The sequence below is a fragment of the Dendropsophus ebraccatus genome, chromosome 6 (genome assembly GCF_027789765.1).
Source record: "Dendropsophus ebraccatus isolate aDenEbr1 chromosome 6, aDenEbr1.pat, whole genome shotgun sequence".
NCBI classification, from domain to species: Eukaryota; Metazoa; Chordata; class Amphibia; order Anura; family Hylidae; genus Dendropsophus; species Dendropsophus ebraccatus.
In genome coordinates, this window is record NC_091459.1 from 141,138,143 (window position 1) to 141,156,662 (window position 18,520).

Genomic DNA, 18,520 nt, shown 5'->3' on the forward strand with positions numbered 1-18,520 from the left:
CTGTCTGCTCAGTAATGTGGACACGTTTATTACATTTACAAGGGCCCAGCGTTTCCTAAACAAGCGTGCGCCCTTAATTCACATGACTGGGCTTAATCACATAACCAGCGAGCCCCCCGGGAGATCCTGCGCTGCCGAGAAGTAAACAAATCCTCCTCGCCACCTTCCCCGCTCAGATACGGTTACACATTGCCAGGCTTTATTAACTGAAAATAAAAACAAGGTCTCCTCGGGCAGACAAGCGCCGGCCTTTTCTTTTCATGGTGGCACAAGCCGGGGACGTTGCTGCGACCGCAGCGTACGGGGAAAATAAACAAAACCTCACATACACTCGCTCTCTACTGCCTTTTCATCCCTGGAAGTTTTGGGGGATTTTATTGGAAAAGGCTGGAAGTATCCGGGTTATCGGCTTTCATCTTAACCCTCCTCGCAGTCTGCAAAGCTGTAATAGGTGGTCAGCTGGGGGTCATGGAGCTGTCACACGTCCATGGTCTGTGCCTGATATTAAAGCTTGACTCCATTCACCTCTATGAGATGGACTATCAGACAATCCCATAGAGAAGTGTTTTGCACTTTTGTTACTTTCAAATCCTGACTAAAACCATTGTCTATACTTGGGTAACCTCGCTCTGGTGTTTTTTAACCTGAAAAGTTCTGCAAGTTTGCTCAACATTCTCCAACCCGAACTCTTGGCATTTGACTCTCGGTGGCTGGAGAAGTTGGATGCCGCCATATGGAGTCCTGGAAAACACTGATACAGCCATAGATATCCAACTTCTCCAGCCACAGGGAATCCAATGCCGAGTGTTCGGGTTCAGAAAATGTTGCCGAACCTGAACATTTAAGCAAGTTCACTCGACATTACTCTGCACCGTCATAGGTACTATCATCGCCCATTCACCAAACCAGTGACTGTATTAGAGGACTGTGTAAGATTGCTGTCATTGGGGATGTACCAATTCCATATATCTAGTCGATGGGTATAAAAGCATGGACCTTACCATTTTAGGCAGAAAAGGTTCTGGTTGGATTTATTGACAAAAAGGGGGTCCCGGCTTGAGTTTAGGGTACTGACTTTTTTTTTTTTTTTTTATTATTATACCCCATTGCTTTTCTTTATACTACTGATCTCCTCAATGAGAGCCAGTTAAAGGGGTACTCCAGCGAAAATCATCTTCTTTCACCATCAACTGGTTTTAGAATGTTATATAGATTTGTAATTTACTTCTATTTAAAATCTCCAGCCTTCCAGTACTTATCAGCTGCTGTATGTCCTGCAGGAAGTGGTGTATTCTCTCCAGTCTGACACAGTGCTCTCTGCTGCCACCTCTGTCCATGTCAGGAACTGTCCAGAGCAGCAGCAAATCCCCATAGAAAACCTCTCCTGCTCTCAACAGTTCCTGACATGGACAGAGGTGGCAGCAGAGAGCACCGTGTCAGACTGGAAAGTATACACCACTTCCTGCAGGACATACAGCAGCTGATAAGTACTGGAAATAGAAGTAAATTACACATCTATATAACTTTCTTAAACCAGTTTGAAAGCAAAAGATTTTTGCCAGAGTACCCCTTTAATGGTCAATCTTCAGCACTCCAGCTTTTGCAAAGCTAGCGTTCCCATCATGCCTATAGCCATATCTTCTGGATGTCCAGGTATGATGGGAATTGTAGTTTTGCAACAGCTGGAGGGCGGCAGGTTTCCTATTCCTGCCCTAACCCATCTCTCTAACCAACAAGGGACAACTACCCCAAAAGTACCCTGAACCCTGGTTTGATGTCTCCAGGTCTCGGGGTATGTTCATGTGCGCTATTCCTGTTTGTGGGGGATATCCTGGATGCTTGTTGGCCATGTTGTCACCTCTTATAGAAGTGTTCTGTCTCCTCCTGTTGTGTGATGGACAATAGATGCAGCGGTGCCCATCATAATGCTCCATAACCTCCGAGGTTACAGAAAGAAGACGCAAAGGGCAGAAACATGGATGGCAAATGCAAACTAACAAGCTGATGTAGGATCCATATTTAAAAGGATTGTCTTATCAGAGACACTAGTGGCATCACCAGTATATATACGGTCTGCTCTCCAGGGGGCCACTTTAAGCCACGTTGGGCCATGTCTTCCAGGTGGGATGGGAGCTGCCACCGTTATCCTTGATGAGACAACCCCTTTAAAGGGATTATACAGGATTAGAGAAACATAGCTGCATTCTTCCAGAAACAGCACTGTGCATGTTGTGATGCCACACACAACCTGAGAACAGGGATGGCGCTATGTTCAGAAGAAAGCAGCCGTGTGTTTCTAATCCTGAATAATCCCTTTAAGTAGATGTGTTCTAGGATATATTATGTGGTCTGCTTGCTGCCTTTAACCCCTGTATTGATCATTGTGTACTGTTCTGTATTATATCCACCAGGTTTGCTGGGATGGGTAATCTTCTTAAAGTGCTAACCAGGGAAATAGAAAATTATCCACATTTTTTCCTGGATTTTGAAAGTAAGTTTTATGATAAGTGTCTGAAGACAATAGGTGCTGATCCTCTTCTTCCTTCATGGGCCGAGCCGCTGACCCAGGACGGGAGCCGCCATCTCTGCACTGGAGACTGCCACCTGCTTGCATGTTACTTTATATCTCACACACTTAGCACTTCTTTCCTTTTTTTTTTCTTTTTTCCCCTTTTTCAGGAGCCAAATGGGAAATCTTTTAAAAGTTCTTACATGCACAGAGCTTGATCAGGGACCAAACTTTTTCCTTGACTTTGAAAGTGAGCACCTCTCTTGCTTTGGCGGTGATGATTTCTTTACTAACACTGTTGCTTGTCGACTGCTGCATGACTTCTGAGGATTTGCAAACAATCTAGATGATGATTTTATCACCTAATTTATGGGAATCTGGCTTTACCCACTATGATGGTCCCTTCCCGATAATCTGGTTGGGTTTAGGGGGATATTGATTTTTTAATTGCACTTGATGTACATTGAAGGTTTTCCAGGGGGCTGAGATATCAAACTCTTAAAGGGATTGAAAAAATAAGTGGTATCATATATGCTTGACTGGTTTACACCTCAAAGGGAAACTATCAGCTGGTTAGACGAATCTAACCTGCTGATAGTTTCCTATAGTGCACAGGGCGCCAAAGAGGAAGATATGTCTCTTACCTTTCTCCTCTGTGCCGTTCCTGTGTTAGCAGTGTAATCCTCGGTCCGGAGCACCATTAGGACCACTGCCCCGCCCCAGAGAAGGAGCCGTCTCAGTGCTCCTAATGGTGCTGTGGACTGAGGATCACACTGCTAGCTGCACAGGTAAGGTGCCGAGGAGGAAGGTAACAGACATGCCTTAATCCCTAACACCCCATGCACAATAGGGGACTATGAGCAGGTTAGATTTGTCCAACCTGCTGATAGTTCCCCTTTAAAACTTCCAAAACTTGTGCCCCTAGGGCTATTGCAGGACTAGACTTCCCATAATGCCTTAATAGCCTTTGGCTGTTTAGGAAAAAAAGGAGGTTTACTTTTGCAAAAGCTAGGGAGGCACAGGTCATGGACTTGTCACTGTCCTGTATAAAGGAGAATGTAAAAAAATAAATAAATCATATTGCAGTGGGTGGTGGGAAACATAACAATCGAAGAATACTTACCTGTCCCTCCGCAGCGCCACTGTCAGACTCTGATCTCCTTTTTTCTCCTGGCTTCCTGCATAGTAAGGACCTGGCAGGAACTCTGCGCTCAGTCAGTTATTGCCGAGGTGTCCCACCTCAGTTACAGGGCTGGGAGATTCAGGAGACCAGCGGGTAACTGTGGACAGTGGCACTAAAGGGGCACTCGGATGGGTAAGTATCCCTTGATTGTTATCTTCCCACCGCCTCCTTCCCTCCCTTGATTTTTAACATTTGCCCAGAGTTCTCCTTCAAGAAAAGTATACCGTCATGGTCGGCCATTGGTATCCCTACCCTACAAATTATAGGGGCGATAAGGATGCCCAGATTCTAAGTTGTTGCAAATCTGTTTTTGCATGCACATCTCTTCTTGCCTGTCTTGGTTTATTAACAATCTTCATTATTTTTTTTTAATTGGGGAGGGGGGGGGGGGGAGGAGGATTGCGGAGGTTGATTATTGTTTTAGGTCAGAATGTTGTTTTATGGTAAGCTGAAGGGGTCTTATCTTGTCTCAAAATGTATGGCTTATGCAGAGACTATGCTATACATGTGATAGTCTGGGAGCCACACCTAGCTCGCATTATGTTATCCCCCCTTCCCTGGCCTGCTTGAAGCAGTCAGTGATGCCCAAGAAGCCAGAAACAGCTGAGCAGGATGCTTTAAAGGGGTTATCCAGAATTAGAAAAAGCAGTGGGACTTGCATTTGCAAAAACAGCGCCACTCTCTGTCCACAGTTTGAATGTGGTTTTGCAGCTCAGTCCCATTGTAGTGACCACACACCCTAAGGACAGGAGAGGAGCTGTTTCTGAAAGGTAACGGCCAGGTTTTTTTTTTAAAGCCTGGACGATCCCTCAGTTCACACTGCGTTTTTGCAATCCAATTTTTTTCACCCGTTTTGTGCAAAAAAAAAAACGGATGAGAAGACGAATGCATTTTGGATCCATTTTAATCCATTTTTTCATTGACTTCCATTATAAAAAGAAACGTTTAAAGGGAACCTGTCACCCCCGTGCCGGGGTGAGGGCCGCCCAACCCCCCGCTAGAGCCCCGGATACTTACCCCATCTTGCCAGGTCCCGCTCCTGGACGGAAATATCCCTGTCTGAAGCCGGGCGTGCGCTGCTAAGTCCCACGCCGATAGAGAATGACGGCTCCATTCATTCTCCATCGGCGTCGGACTCATCTCAGCGCGCCCGGCTTAAAAAAAAAAAAAGGATCAAAGCGCTTTTGTTTTAGCGTATATGAAAATGTGGTTGACCGTGTTTTTGTGTACACTAAAAAGGATGTTTTTTTATCCTTTTTTTTTTATATATATAATGGAAGTCAATGAAAACTGATGCACACAAATGCATCTGATTTTCATGTTTTGTTTTTTTCCTTAAAATGGATTACAAAATCGCAGTGTGAACCCAGTCTAGTATGAAATATTAGAATAATATTAGTCAGAAATATCAATCCTGGAGTTGTACCAATAAATAGTTCTCTGAAAATGTATGACTAAATTGACAACTGGGTGTTACCATTAAAGGTCAGGGGGTGTGTCCTTTCACATCCCGACTTCTGTCCAAGCTAAGAGTCCGCGTTCAGCAGGGTCAGACGCCATCGTTTTGGGCAATGATAACGTTTATTCATACATTTACAGGGGCAGAATGCAGAGAGCCTTGCAGGATTGTTACTAAACAGATATGTCAGTAGAGGTGACGGGTGACACATAAGAGGATATGCTCTCTATCCGTGTCCTGTCCTTTCACTTATGTGTTTTTAGGGTGAGCTCGCCTGACGCAGACTGGGGAAATAAATGAGTTTACGTCTGTTAACCCTTTGCATGCCTCCTCACTAACCTGCACGTCTAACACGTTGCATGACTTGTATAGGGAATGACCGCAGCTTTATCATTGTTCTGTGTCCACAACGTCTCTGATGTTTTCAGTGTTCACCTGAATCATGGATTTTGAAATGTTTTGCCTTCTGTTGCCATTGATTTCTTCTGTGTTATTTTGCTCAGACTTTGCATACACCTTCTCATTTACACACAGTCCATATATTCTCTCCTCTGTGGACTGTCCTGGGGGTAATACCTTGACTCTGAAATTAATGGGAAGACTGTAATGTCACCTCAATGTAATAATACCTGCTCACAGGATAGGTGATGTCCAGGCACACAGGATAGGTGATGTCCAGGCACACAGGATAGGGGATGTCCAGGCTCACAGGATAGGTGATGTCCAGGCTCACAGGATAGGTGATGTCCAGGCTCACAGGATAGGTGATGTCCAGGCTCACAGGATAGGTGATGTCCAGGCTCACAGGATAGGTGATGTCCAGGCTCACAGGATAGGTGATGTCCAGGCTCACAGGATAGGTGATGTCCAGGCTCACAGGATAGGTGATGTCCAGGCTCACAGGATAGGTGATGTCCAGGCTCACAGGATAGGTGATGTCCAGGCTCACAGGATAGGTGATGTCCAGGCACAGGGACCCTCTTGATCTCGAGCTAAGTAACCCACCTCTGTCCTGTAGGTCATTCCATATTGAAGTACCCCATTAGAGAGAACCTGTGACCGACCCCAAAAAACCTAAACCCTACTACCATAGAGCACCCTAGGGAGACCTGGTTAGTTTCTGAATACGCTGCTCTTCCATTTATGAGATATATGGCTTTATAATTTGACAGTTTTTAGTTTATAGTCAGTACTTGAAGGGGCACTATCAGCATGTTCTGCCCAATGAACCTGCTGAAATGCCCCAAAAGCTCTTTACCTGATGACTGCAGGGCTGTGAATCATTCTCCTCTTCTCCCCCGCATTCTGGAGATAACCCCCTAAGCTAATCAGAGGCCGCCCCAATATTAAAAGGCGGCACCCGCTTGTCTATAAATTGCCAGGGAGAAAAAAAAAACTGCACCCTCTTGCCCAGTGGCTGTATCTGGTATTACATCTCAATTTGCCAAACCAAGACAAGAGCGGCGCTGTTTCAGTGAGAGAGCAGCCCCCTCTTACTAACCTCATACAGCGTATTTAGAGGGCACAGAGTGCGTCCTGTTAACACGTACCCCCCAGATAATGTATGGACGTATACATGAAGAATATTGCATGTGTTCCAGTCTGTAGCCGAGATGTTGGGTAACTTTCCACCGTGAATAGCCGTACAGTGGAGAGCAGGACTGGAGGGGGCATTAGACACGTTCTGTTTGATCAGGACTTTAGCACAGGACTGTGTGTTGGCACAGCCCGGATTAGTAATGTATAGATTGTGCCTCTAGAATGGCATGTAATGTGCTGGGAGCGAGCCGTCCCAGGTTCCTGGCAGCCGTACAGGTCGGACAATGTTACCTGAGAGGCGTCCCTGTCAGAATGCCTGAATTGTTCCTAGCACAGCGGAGCCAAGCAAGATTCTTAGAAAATAAAAATAGCGTGTTTCACCAGAGGGGCCAAGAGCGTGTCCTAGAAAGCACCGCCGAGCCCTCCGAGTAGATTCATCACACATGTTGTTTTTATTCAGCCCAGATCAGATTAGTATAGAGCGGCCTGCATATATAATGTATGGAGCTGACCTGCAGTGCCCTCCCCATCCAATACACTGATTAAACCTGCTGCCAATGCCCCGGTCCATACACCATATACACTACATATAGAGAGGGAGCTCTGTGCTCCTGGGCAGCCTATATGGAAGTTATATGGAGCGTATATACATACACATATAGTACTATACATGACAAATAAAAACATACATTACAAATGCTAAGGTCGACATCAAATCAACCCCTAGTAAACGCGGTGATCTGTCACCACCTGAGATATAACTCTATACCAGGTGCACATTTGCAGTTTTTCCCATCAATATCATTGTTTAAAGAGCAACTCCAGCAAAACTTTTTTTTTCTTTCAAATCAACTAGTGCCGGAGAGTTAGGGTCCTATTACACGGGCCGATAGGGGCCCAATAGTAACTGTAAACGAGCGCTGATCTGCTAAATTGGCGCTTGTTCACTGGGCCTATTTCACGGCCAGATAATCGTTTAACAAGGGCTGCAGGGACATCGTTACCGATGTCCTTGCAGCCCTTGCTTAAACTTTAGACATTACCTATCCATGGTCCAGGGCTCCTCTTGCGCTCTGCTTCTCCCCGGGTCCCGTGTGCTGCAGCTTCAGAGCGGCCTGTCTCAGCTGACAGGCCGCTCAGCCAATCACTGACCCAGGGAGAAGCAGAGCGCAGGAGGAGCCCTGGACCATGGATAGGTAATGTATTCACTTAGCAAATCAGCAGCCGCCGGCCGTGCACCGCTATTACACGTAGCGATGCGCGGTCTGTGGCCGACAATAATAGATCCAAACCTATATCAGTGGTCAGCCGGTGATTGTTGTCATTGGCTGATCGTTGTGTTTATTACACGGAAATATAATCGGCCAGATAGGGCCGATTATCATTCCGTGTAATAGTACCCTTATTCATGCTGTATGTCATAGACATAGATATGCAGGACATACAGCAGCTGATAGGTATGGGAAGACTTGAGATTTTTTTATAGAAGTAAATGACAAATCTCTGGCACTTTCTGACACCAGTTGATTTGAAAGAAAAAAAATTGCTGGAGTACCCCTTTAACTTCCTGTATTTTCAGCAGTAAAATCTCTTCCTGCTCTCGCATCTTTACTGTCCAGCGTGAACACCCCCCCCCCTTTTTTCCCCCTTTTGTTTTTGCATGTGAATATTTAGTTTTTTTTGCCGTGGTATTCTTACATTCTTGTATCTGTGTTCTAGATGCTCAACCAACGGATTGTGAGAGAGAAGTGTGGAACCAGGTCAACGCCGTACTGCAGGAATCCGAGAGCATCCTGTCAGATCTGCAAGCGTACAAAGGAGCCGGACAAGAGATACGAGATGTACGGCCTCATCCTGCCTTTATATAACATATAAGTATAATACATAGGTGTCAAGCACTCAGCCCTCCAGCTATTGCAAAACTACAATTCCCATCATGCCTGGATAAGCCAAAGCTTTAACTCTGGTTGTCCAGACATGATGGAATTTGTAGTTTACAACAGCTGGAGGGTCGCATGTTTGGAACCCCCTAGTTGTAATTCTGCCACAACTTCTGCACCCCTCATAGAACTATATTCAGACCAACACAGAAATAAAACAAATCAATGGGTGTCAGAAAGGTATAAAGATTTGTAAATTACTTCTATTAAAAAATCTCCAGTCTTCCAGTACTTATAAGCTGCTGTATGCTCAACTGGAGGTGGTGTATTCTTTCCAGTCTGACACAGTTCTCTCTGCTGCCACCTTTGTCCATGTCAGGAACTGTCCACAGCAGCAGCAAATTCCCATAGAAAACCTCTCCTGCTCTGGACAGTTCCTGACATGGACAGAAGTGGCAGCAGAGAGCACTGTGTCACACTGGAAAGAATACACCACTTCCTGCAGGACATGCAGCAGCTAATAAATACTGGAAGACTGGGGATTTTTTAATAGAAGTAATTTATAAATCCAGTGGATTTTAAAGCATTTTTTTTTCTCCGGAGTACCCCTTTATCATTAAAGGGGTAGCTCACAAAAATTGTTTTCTTTCAAATCAACTGGTGACAGAAAGTGCCAGTGATTTTCCAATTTACTTCTACTAAAATGTAAAGTTATCCAGTACTTATCAGCTGCTGTATGTTGTGCAGAAAGTGGTACATTCTTTCCAGTCTGGAGAGCAGGAGAGGTTTTCTATGGGGATTTGCTGCTGCTGTGGACAGTTCCTGACATGGACAGAGGTGGCAGCAGAGAGCACTGTGTCAGACTGGAGAGAATCCACCACTTCCTGTAGGACATACAGCAGCTGATAAGTACTGGAAGACAACATTTTTTAATAAAAGTAAATGACAAATCTCTGACATTTTTTGGCACCAGTTGATTTAAAAGAAAGGAAAAATTTGTCAACTACCCCTTCAAGACTTCTACATTCTGTATATTTTAGGCTATACAAAATCCTAATGACATCCAACTTCAGGAAAAAGCCTGGAATGCCGTCTGCCCTCTCGTCGTCCGGCTCAAACGGTTTTATGAATTTTCTCTAAGACTTGGTGAGTATGTTGTTTCTCCTCCTCCTCACCTTGTACGTATGGCTGCCCGCAGCCCCTGGCCTAGTCTTCTGCATCTTCTCTGCTGCCAGAGAATGTGCTGCAACTAAGTTTCCTAAACGTGAAGTCTCGCCACTTTCATATAAAATAAACAGGTTTTATATATATTTTTCCCGCCAATTTTGACACCTATACGTCTTGGAAAGTAACGGGATAGCTGAAGGTAATCCGACCTCCCTGTTCTGGGACTCTGGTTGTAGCCGTGCCGCAGCCAGTTACATCCAGGCACAGGATAGCCAGGAGGAGGACATGCTTGATCTGAGACACACACACAGATTTCTTTTATTTCTTTTATAACCATTATTTACATGGGGCTGACTGTTTTCCGTCTGTTTACTAGAATGACTTAAAATTATTGTAAACTATAGTAGGTGAGAACGTTCCGGACCGACCCCAGTAAGATGAAAGGAATCGATCTCGCCAAGAAATCTGCCCGGTGTGAATTCACCCGAACCATTGAGGTTTTCATGTGCTGCCATTTCAAACCCTTTTTATTCTTACAGAAAAAGCTTTGCAAAGTTTACTGGAGTCTCTGACCTGCCCGCCGTACACGCCGACACAACACCTGGAGAGGGAGCAGGCCCTGGCTAAAGAGTTCGCCGAAATTCTGCACTTTACACTTCGCTTTGATGAACTGAAGGTAACTGCAATGTGACCAAACCTTTAAAATCAACTGGTGGTAGAAAGTTTTATACAGATTTGTAAATCATTTCCTTTAAAATATCTCCAGTCTTCCAGTACTGAAAGCGAATGTGCCATCAGGTACATGGCTTTATGATTTTTACATCAATAGATGCTTGCGCGGGGTTGTTTAAAAAAAGACTGCAGCCCAGTTCCCGCTCACGGCATCGGTGTATTCCCGGGCACTGGAGGTGGGCTGTCCCACCCCTCTGTAACATGGCTCCATTAGAACCTATTGATGTGAAAATCTTAAAGGGATGTACCTCTCTATATTCTTTCTCTCTCTCTTTCATTCTCTCTCTCTCTTTCTCTCTCTTTCATTCTCTCTCTCTCTTTCTCTCTCTTTCATTCTCTCTCTTTCTCTCTCTTTCATTCTCTCTCTCTCTCTTTCTTTCTTTCTCTCTTTCTTTTTCTCTTTCATTCTCTCTCTTTCTTTCTATCTTTCTTTTTTCTTTCTCGCTCTTTCTCTCTCTCTTTCTTTCTCTTTCTCTCTCTCTCTTTCTTTCATTCTCTCTCTTTCTTTCATTCTCTCTCTTTCTATCTTTTTCTCTTTTTTCTTTCTCGCTCTCTCTTTCTTTCTTTCTCTTTCTCTTTCATTCTCTCTCTCTCTTTCTATCTTTCTCTTTTTTCTTTCTCGCTCTTTCTCTCGCTCTTTCTACCTTTCACGCTCTTTCTCTCTCTCTTTCTCTTTTTCTCTCGCTCTATTTTTCTCTATCTTCTTTTTCTCTCTTTCTCGCTCTTTTTCGCTCTTTCTCGCTCTTTTGTTTTTTTTCTCGCTCTTTTTTCTTTCTTGCTCTTTTTCTTTCTCACTCTTTTGCGCTCTTTTTTTCTTTCTCACTCTTTTGCGCTCTTTTTCTCTTTATCGCTCTTTTGCGCTCTTTTTCTCTTTATCACTCTTTTGCGCTCTTTTTCTCGCTCTCTTTCTCTTTATCGCTCTCATTTTCTCTTTATCGCTTTTTCTCTTTCTCGCTCTCTTTTTCTCTTTCTCGCTCTTTTTCTCTTTCTCGCTCTTTTTTTTCTAGCTCTTTTGCTCTTTTCCCCCTCCCCCTTTCTCACTCTTTCTCTCTATCTTTCTCTCTCTTTCTCGCTCTATTTTGCTCTTTTTCGCTTTCTTTCTCACTCTCTTTCTAGCTTTCTCGCTCTCTCAGCGATATGTTTGCAGCATTGCATAAATGGTTTAATCTGTTTCTAGATGAGAAATCCAGCAATCCAGAATGACTTCAGTTACTACAGGCGGACGATAAGTCGCAACAGGATAAATAACATGCATGTGAGTATATAACGGGAAGACAATACTCATCGATTATGTCTGGCATCATGAACGTATAGTCCTGGTGTAAGAGAATTAAGTGGTACCCCTCATCATGTTTTCTGCATCTGCATGCAGTCGCTCCTGCCGCCAGAAGTTCGGATTACTAAGGATACAAGCACGAGAGGTCCGTTCCGTGCACACATCCCGTTTTTGTCCAATAGGGCTTGTGTATGTAACCAGCCTGGCGGGATCATATCCATAGTGGCAGGAGCATCTACATCACAGTTGTCAGCTTCGGGCCCTCCAGATGTTACAAAACTACAATTCTCATCATGCCTGGATAGCTAAAGCTTTGGCTGTCCAGGCATGATGGGTATTGTAGTTTTGCAACAGCTGGAGGGCCCGAGTCTGCCACCCTGGGTCTACATGTTAGACAAGGATGTGTGTGGGGTGGGGGGTTGTTTAATGACTTTTTATATTCTTACATCTTTTTCCTGGTTACAGTTAGATATCGAAAATGAAGTAAACAATGAAATGGCGAACAGGATGTCCTTGTTCTACGCTGAAGCCACGCCAATGCTGAAAACACTGAGCAACGCCACCACCAGTTTTGTGTCTGATGTGAGGCTCCGGAACATTTTATAGAACGTCAGACATTGTGTGTTTTTTTTTTTTTTAAATGATTCTTTTTCTTTCCTTTATAGAACAAAACTTTACCAATTGAAAACACAACAGATTGCTTAAGTACAATGGCCAGCGTCTGCAAAGTTATGCTTGAAACACCGTAAGTTATTATACGTATACCATGTTTATAGGGTATGACACACACCGGACGTTCAGCCTGCCCCTATGCACATGGGCCTGAATCTATAAAGTAGTATACTGTAAATGTTATGGCCTAATGCTTCATCTGCGGTTTGGGGGCTTCTTACTGCGGCCACTTCATACATTGTAGGTATATTTGACTGTAGTGAGAGATGAGTAAGTTCTTCTGATGTCATGTATTTATATATTTGCTTTTTCTCCTTGCTGTCTCTCCAGAGAATACAGGAGCCGGTTCACCAGCGAAGACACGCTCATGTTCTGTATGAGAGTAATGGTCGGCGTTATAATTCTTTATGATCATGTACATCCAGTAGGAGCATTCTGCAAGACATCGAAGATGGATGTAAGCCGTCAAGCATCTGTATTCTTTGTGTAGTGTAGAGCGGTGAATGACACATCTCAAGGCTGCCTGGGACTTGTCTGGCACTTTGATGTGACATCCGTTACTTTCCTCCTCCCTCCTCTCACAGCAGTGTAAAGAGAAGACGTCTCCACCATCTACTGGTGTTGATGTAATATCTGCTGTGCGTGAGTTCTGTAAAATAAGTCTTTCCGGTAGAAAACCATCTACATGTACAGGGTTGTGTATCCCTTTATATGGTAATCATATTAGGATCGCCCACGTTCTCTAAACATTGGGGGGAGGTTAATAATGTAGGTATGCCAGCTTCCTAGCAGAAAAGGTTTGTTCTAGTTTTCTGCCGTTGATGGCCGCTGCACAGCTGTATAGCCGATGTATAGCTCACTCTGCTGCGGTAGTTTCTTTTAATGCAAAAGTGTTAAACATTATTATTATTATTATTATTATAATAATAATAATATCTTTTAATTAGAATATTTTTTCACTCCTATATAGTGAAAAATTGTAATAAAAAATATAATAATAATAATAATATGTTTAACACTTTTGCATTAAAAGAAACTATAATATAAACATAAAATATTTATATTATATTTTTTTATTCACTTATTTTTTCTAAGTAATGAGACATTGATTTCTTTTCTCTGCAGATGAAAGGCTGTATAAAGGTTTTGAAAGAGCAACCCCCAGATTCTGTGGAAGGCCTATTAAATGCACTCAGGTACGGTGCAGCTAATTTACAAATCTCTCATGATTGAAAGTATTTTTCTATTGATCTTATAAGGTACAGAAATAAGCTGGGATGGGTTCCTATCCCTGTTACATGCCAACGTTATTGGGTTCAGCTGAACAAAAAGTGCCAGCTTTATTGGATCACTAGTTGCCCTCTAGTTTGTGGGTTTTATTTCTGCATCACTCCCTGCAGCTGACCTTCCTGAGTAAATATAGAGGACTGTATATCCGGCAGTAGGTGATGGGGCACAGATCATACTGTGTTGTCGGGCATTGATAGAGCTTGAGCAAAAGAACATAGTCAGAAATTGGTTTACATAAGCTGGCTTATTCATAACTAATACATAACTACTATAGATGAGCCAGGGTGGTTCCAGGTAGAGATACAAAAAGTTGCATCCTTGGGGAGACTGCCAAGCTAGCATGGGGAATCTCATAGTCCAGCCATAGTATAAAAGGATACCACTCTTCTACCTCTCTATGGTTTCACCTACAGTGGATATAAAAAGACTACACACCCCTGTAAAAATGTACAGATGTAATGTCCCCTACAATGTGAAAACCAAACTGAAATGTTTTGGGGTGTAATTTTGTTGCATAAATCTGCACACCCTTACACTAATCCTTTAAAATTCCCTTTGAAATCAGACTATTTAGTCTTTTTGGGTAGGAGTCTATCAGCATGGCACATCTAGGCCTGCCAATTTTGCCCACTCATAGGGCCTCACCCATGTATTGGATTTAGGTCTGGGCTCTAACCAGGCCATTCTAAGGATCCTATTAGACAAAGCAATTTTTCGTTTTTGCCAATAAACGATCGCAGAACAACCTGAAATCATTTAGTATAACACACAAGAATGATAGCCAATCGTTACTATGATCGTTCACTCCTCCTTATCCTAGCAAAAGGAGGAACAATGTCGACATACATTTGTTTTTTAGCAAACGATTAAAGGGAACTTGTCACCCCCGGTGCCGGGGTGACAGGCTTCCGACCCCCCGCTAGAGCCCCTATACTTACTGATTGCGTCGGGTCCCGCTTCTTGAGCCGGTCCGGTGACGGAGATTTCAGCACCCAAAGCCCGACGCGTGCGCTCCTGAGATGAGTCCGATGCTCATAGAGAATTAATGGAGCGTCGGACTCACCATTGATTCTCTATGGGCATCGGACTCTTCTCAGGAGCGCGCGCGCCGGGCTTCGGGTGCTGAAATCTCCGTCACCGGACCGGATCAAAAAGCGGGACCCGGCGCGATCAGGTAAGTATAGGGGGCTCTAGCGGGGGGTCAGAAGCCTGTCACCCCGGCATGGGGGGTGACAGGTCCTCTTTAACAATGATATTAGGGTCAACTTAAAAGATGTGATCAACAACACAGGAATGATTTTTCAATCGCCCCCATTCACACAGAAAAATTATCATTTAAAATCTTCTGGTGATGGCAGTGTGGCTTTGCTCTAAACATACACTTTTTAGTTCAACCTTGGTCTCATCAGACCATAACACGTTTTCCTACATGCTTTAGGCATACTTGATGTAGGTTTTGGCAAAACATAGCCGTCTGGGATATATCTCTTTGTAATAAAAGGATTCTGTCCTGCCACCCTACCCCACAGCCCAGACGTAGTAAGAATACAGGAGATTATTGTCTCATGCAGTACACAACCTGTACTTGCCAGAAATTCCTGCAGCTCTGTAAATGTCGCTGTAGCCTCCAGGACCAATTTTCTTCTGTCTTTTTACCAATTTTTGTGGGACGTCCAGTTCTTGGCAATATCACCATTGTGCAAAATTTTATCCAGTTATTTATTTATTTTTTTACACAGTTGCGTGTATACTTTTTATACCCACTGTATTGTAAGAAGAGATAAAATACACACGGTTAACCGGCTTATTTAATTTTTTTTTTCTCACTGGCTGCAGGTTTACCACAAAGCACCTGAACGACGAATCGACTTCGAAACAGATCCGGACGATGCTTCAGTAAAACCCCTACGCGTGAAGAGGATTCTTTTACTGACCTCAGAAGATGTATATGTTTACATAATTTAATACAGATTGATGTTAATACTTATGTGTATTTACATAGCCATTACCTTTTCGTCACTGAAACTTTAGACTTACATACTTGTCTTGAACTCTTCTGGGGGGGCAGGCGAGCTCCTCGGTGTGTCGGGCAGCCACGTTACCCCTGCCTCCTGAAGGGTTATTAATCTGACTGATTTAGCACAACCTTACATTTACATACACTATTATTGTTATTATTATAATAATTTTTTTTTTTTTGGATTTGCAAGTTGAACAAATGTATGTTTTTTTTTTTTTTTTTCCTTTACCAAAGTGCTTAAACCATACTTTAAAAATGTGTGAATTGATTGGTTGTATCCGCTATTGTGTTTTACTTGTCGGTCTGTCCAATGATGCAGTTTAGGCACTGTTGTGTTTTTTTTTTTGTTTTTTTTTTTTAATTATAATATTTGTCTCATCTCCGATGTCGGTGTCTGCGGCCTTAAAGTGCATTTCTCCCCCCTACCATCCTCCCCCCTCCAAAAAAAAAGAATAAAATCGCCAGTAACTAAGGAGTCCTTATCATCAACTTGTTACAACTGGGCTATCGAAAATATATAGAATTGGTATTATCCTTGTAGTGTGACAACCAGTATGCCTGCCATTACAGCTTTAGCATTTAGCTTCTCTACACTTTAGTAATAAATCCTTTACAAGTGGGGGCAGGGGGCAGCTATAGGAGTCCCTGTGGTGCATACTATGAAGCTGTGGGCACTCTCTGTGCCCTTGTATGGTGCTAGAATTATTATTTAGTATTATAGGTGAGAATATCTATAATGGGACATCCCATTGAGAGCATGCCTCCTGATCCACGTGAAATTGGATATCTATGGTGCAGTACATTCCCATACTATGGGTGCAGTATTGCGGCTGCATACAACCTGGAGTTTATATGAAGCAGTAATGCAGTTGTGTACTATAGACGAGAGATGAGCACGACTCGAGCATGCCCGCAGTCCGCCCAAACCCGAAAGTCTCTGTATTTGATTGGTGCAATCCTAGGGCTGCCTGAAAATCATAGATACAGCCATACCTTGTATCCATGTTTTCCCGGACTCCCTAGGGCTGCATCCAACTTCAACCACCGATAATCAAACACAGAGACTTTGGGTTTGGGCGGACTGCGGGCATGCTCGAGTGGTCCTTTCTACTATAGACCCCTGTATAAGTGTATTTGTGCATCTGGACAGCTGTCACTTCGGTAATACGGATGCTGTAATAATAGTCCTATCTATTCTCATGATACCCGGGTGGCAGCCGAAATGGCGGTTATACAGAGTTTTAACAACTTGACATTAGAGGACAATCCAAGGTTTCCCCTTAGTCTTACTGGTGATTTTTTTTTATGTAATATTATAAGAAAATGCTCTTTCAGCGTCTTTAGTAGTTTGCTGAGGCCAGGTAAATTTATAGAAGAAAGTGTGCACTGGGGACATTCGATGTCTGCGTTCACTCCCCCCGTTGTAGAACATAATGGCTTTTTATGCTCCCCCCCCCCCCCCCCTTCCCTTTTTTTATTCTAGATTCTTATTCTTTGGTGGCCAGTTTTGACGTGAAGGTTGTCTGATTGTGGATCAGTGCTGCTAACAGATGTCCGCTTCTATTGTATCCGTTACAGAGCATGAGTTAACACTCCCTATACAGTATAAAGAGTCACAGGTCTTATATATTAATGCTCAATCTATGAAGTCCCTTTTATAGACCTCCTGATTGCTACTCCACTGCAGTACCAAATAAACTCAATTGTAATAGACCTCCCCGGTTTTTAGTTTTCTTTCCGTATGGCTTCCACTTCCTCTGCTCTTTTTATTGCTGCTAAAAACAGGTATAGTAATGAGGTTTGTAGTCCGTGTCTGTGTACCCTGCCGTGACACTAGAGAGTTTATTGACCTGGGCTTTTAACTTGATAACATTAAAGGAGTTATCTGGAATTAGAAAAATCACAGCTATTTGTCCTCAGGTTGTGTGCGGTATTACAATTCAACTCCATTTACTTCAATGGATCTGAACTGCAAAACCCCCCCACACCCAAACTGAGGACTGGAGAAGGTGCTGTTTCTGGAAGAAAGCAGCCATGTTCTTATGTCTGGGAAACCTCCACCTCGATTCCCCTCCATATCAGCCCCCTGTTCCTTTTGTTATGAATACAGCTGTGGGTGCAACACGTGACCCGCCGCTCTACTCATTCCTATGGAGCTGCCGGTAGGAGCAGAGCGCCATATTCTGCTCTTTGCGGCAGCTCCATAGAGGATAAAGAGGTCGGACCTCCTCTTACTTGTCCCCTACCCTGTGGACAAGTTAAGTTTTGGGTGGACAACCTTTTTAAGGCAGTGAGTACCTCTGTCGTCTAGAACCTTAAAAAGCTGATTTTATTTGGCAGTCCGAAGGGTCAAAAAGACGTGATGGTGCACTGAAGGCTGCAATGCCTTTACTCATTCACCACCCTCTCCCCGTATATTTGACAGCCAGGGCTTTCTGAGGCCTGTTATTATCCCACACACGCCACATGCATCCTCTATAGGGCACATGCATCCTCTATAGGGCAAATGCATCCTCTATAGGGCACATGCATCCTCTATAGAGCACATGCATGTTGAGCTTTTTTCACTGCCACCGATTTTGCATGCCGTCATTGAAGACACAGAGGTGGAAAGCTCGCTCGGCATGTGCCACAGTAAGTATGCATGGCAGTATATAGGATTGTTCTGGCTGTCAGTCATAGTGGGAGAGGGCTGTAACAGTGAACACATTTGGTCTACTCCTGCAGTCATTCTTCTATCTGTCTCATACTACCTATTGCTATTACATGGGGTGCCAAATATCAGCCATTGAC

At 43.6% G+C, this 18,520-nt stretch overlaps 1 protein-coding gene across 5 annotated transcripts in view; it reads left to right on the forward strand.

Annotated features, from left to right (window-relative positions):
- Positions 1-17,440, forward strand: part of CYRIA (CYFIP related Rac1 interactor A) — a 55,672-nt gene extending 38,232 nt beyond the window's left edge. For 3 of the 5 annotated variants that reach the window (XM_069974096.1, XM_069974097.1, XM_069974098.1), the window contains exons 3-12: positions 2,680-2,759; positions 8,410-8,531; positions 9,611-9,716; positions 10,277-10,413; positions 11,647-11,724; positions 12,211-12,327; positions 12,411-12,490; positions 12,748-12,874; positions 13,543-13,613; positions 15,544-17,440. In XM_069974096.1, the coding sequence (XP_069830197.1) occupies positions 2,687-2,759; positions 8,410-8,531; positions 9,611-9,716; positions 10,277-10,413; positions 11,647-11,724; positions 12,211-12,327; positions 12,411-12,490; positions 12,748-12,874; positions 13,543-13,613; positions 15,544-15,607 (975 nt within the window). In that variant the 5' untranslated portion in view covers positions 2,680-2,686 and the 3' untranslated portion in view covers positions 15,608-17,440. Of the gene's footprint in view, positions 1-2,411; positions 2,492-2,679; positions 2,760-8,409; positions 8,532-9,610; positions 9,717-10,276; positions 10,414-11,646; positions 11,725-12,210; positions 12,328-12,410; positions 12,491-12,747; positions 12,875-13,542; positions 13,614-15,543 lie in introns of all 5 variants that reach the window. The other 2 variants (XM_069974099.1, XM_069974102.1) reach the window with 1 other exon arrangement.
- Positions 17,441-18,520: the final 1,080 nt, after the last annotated feature.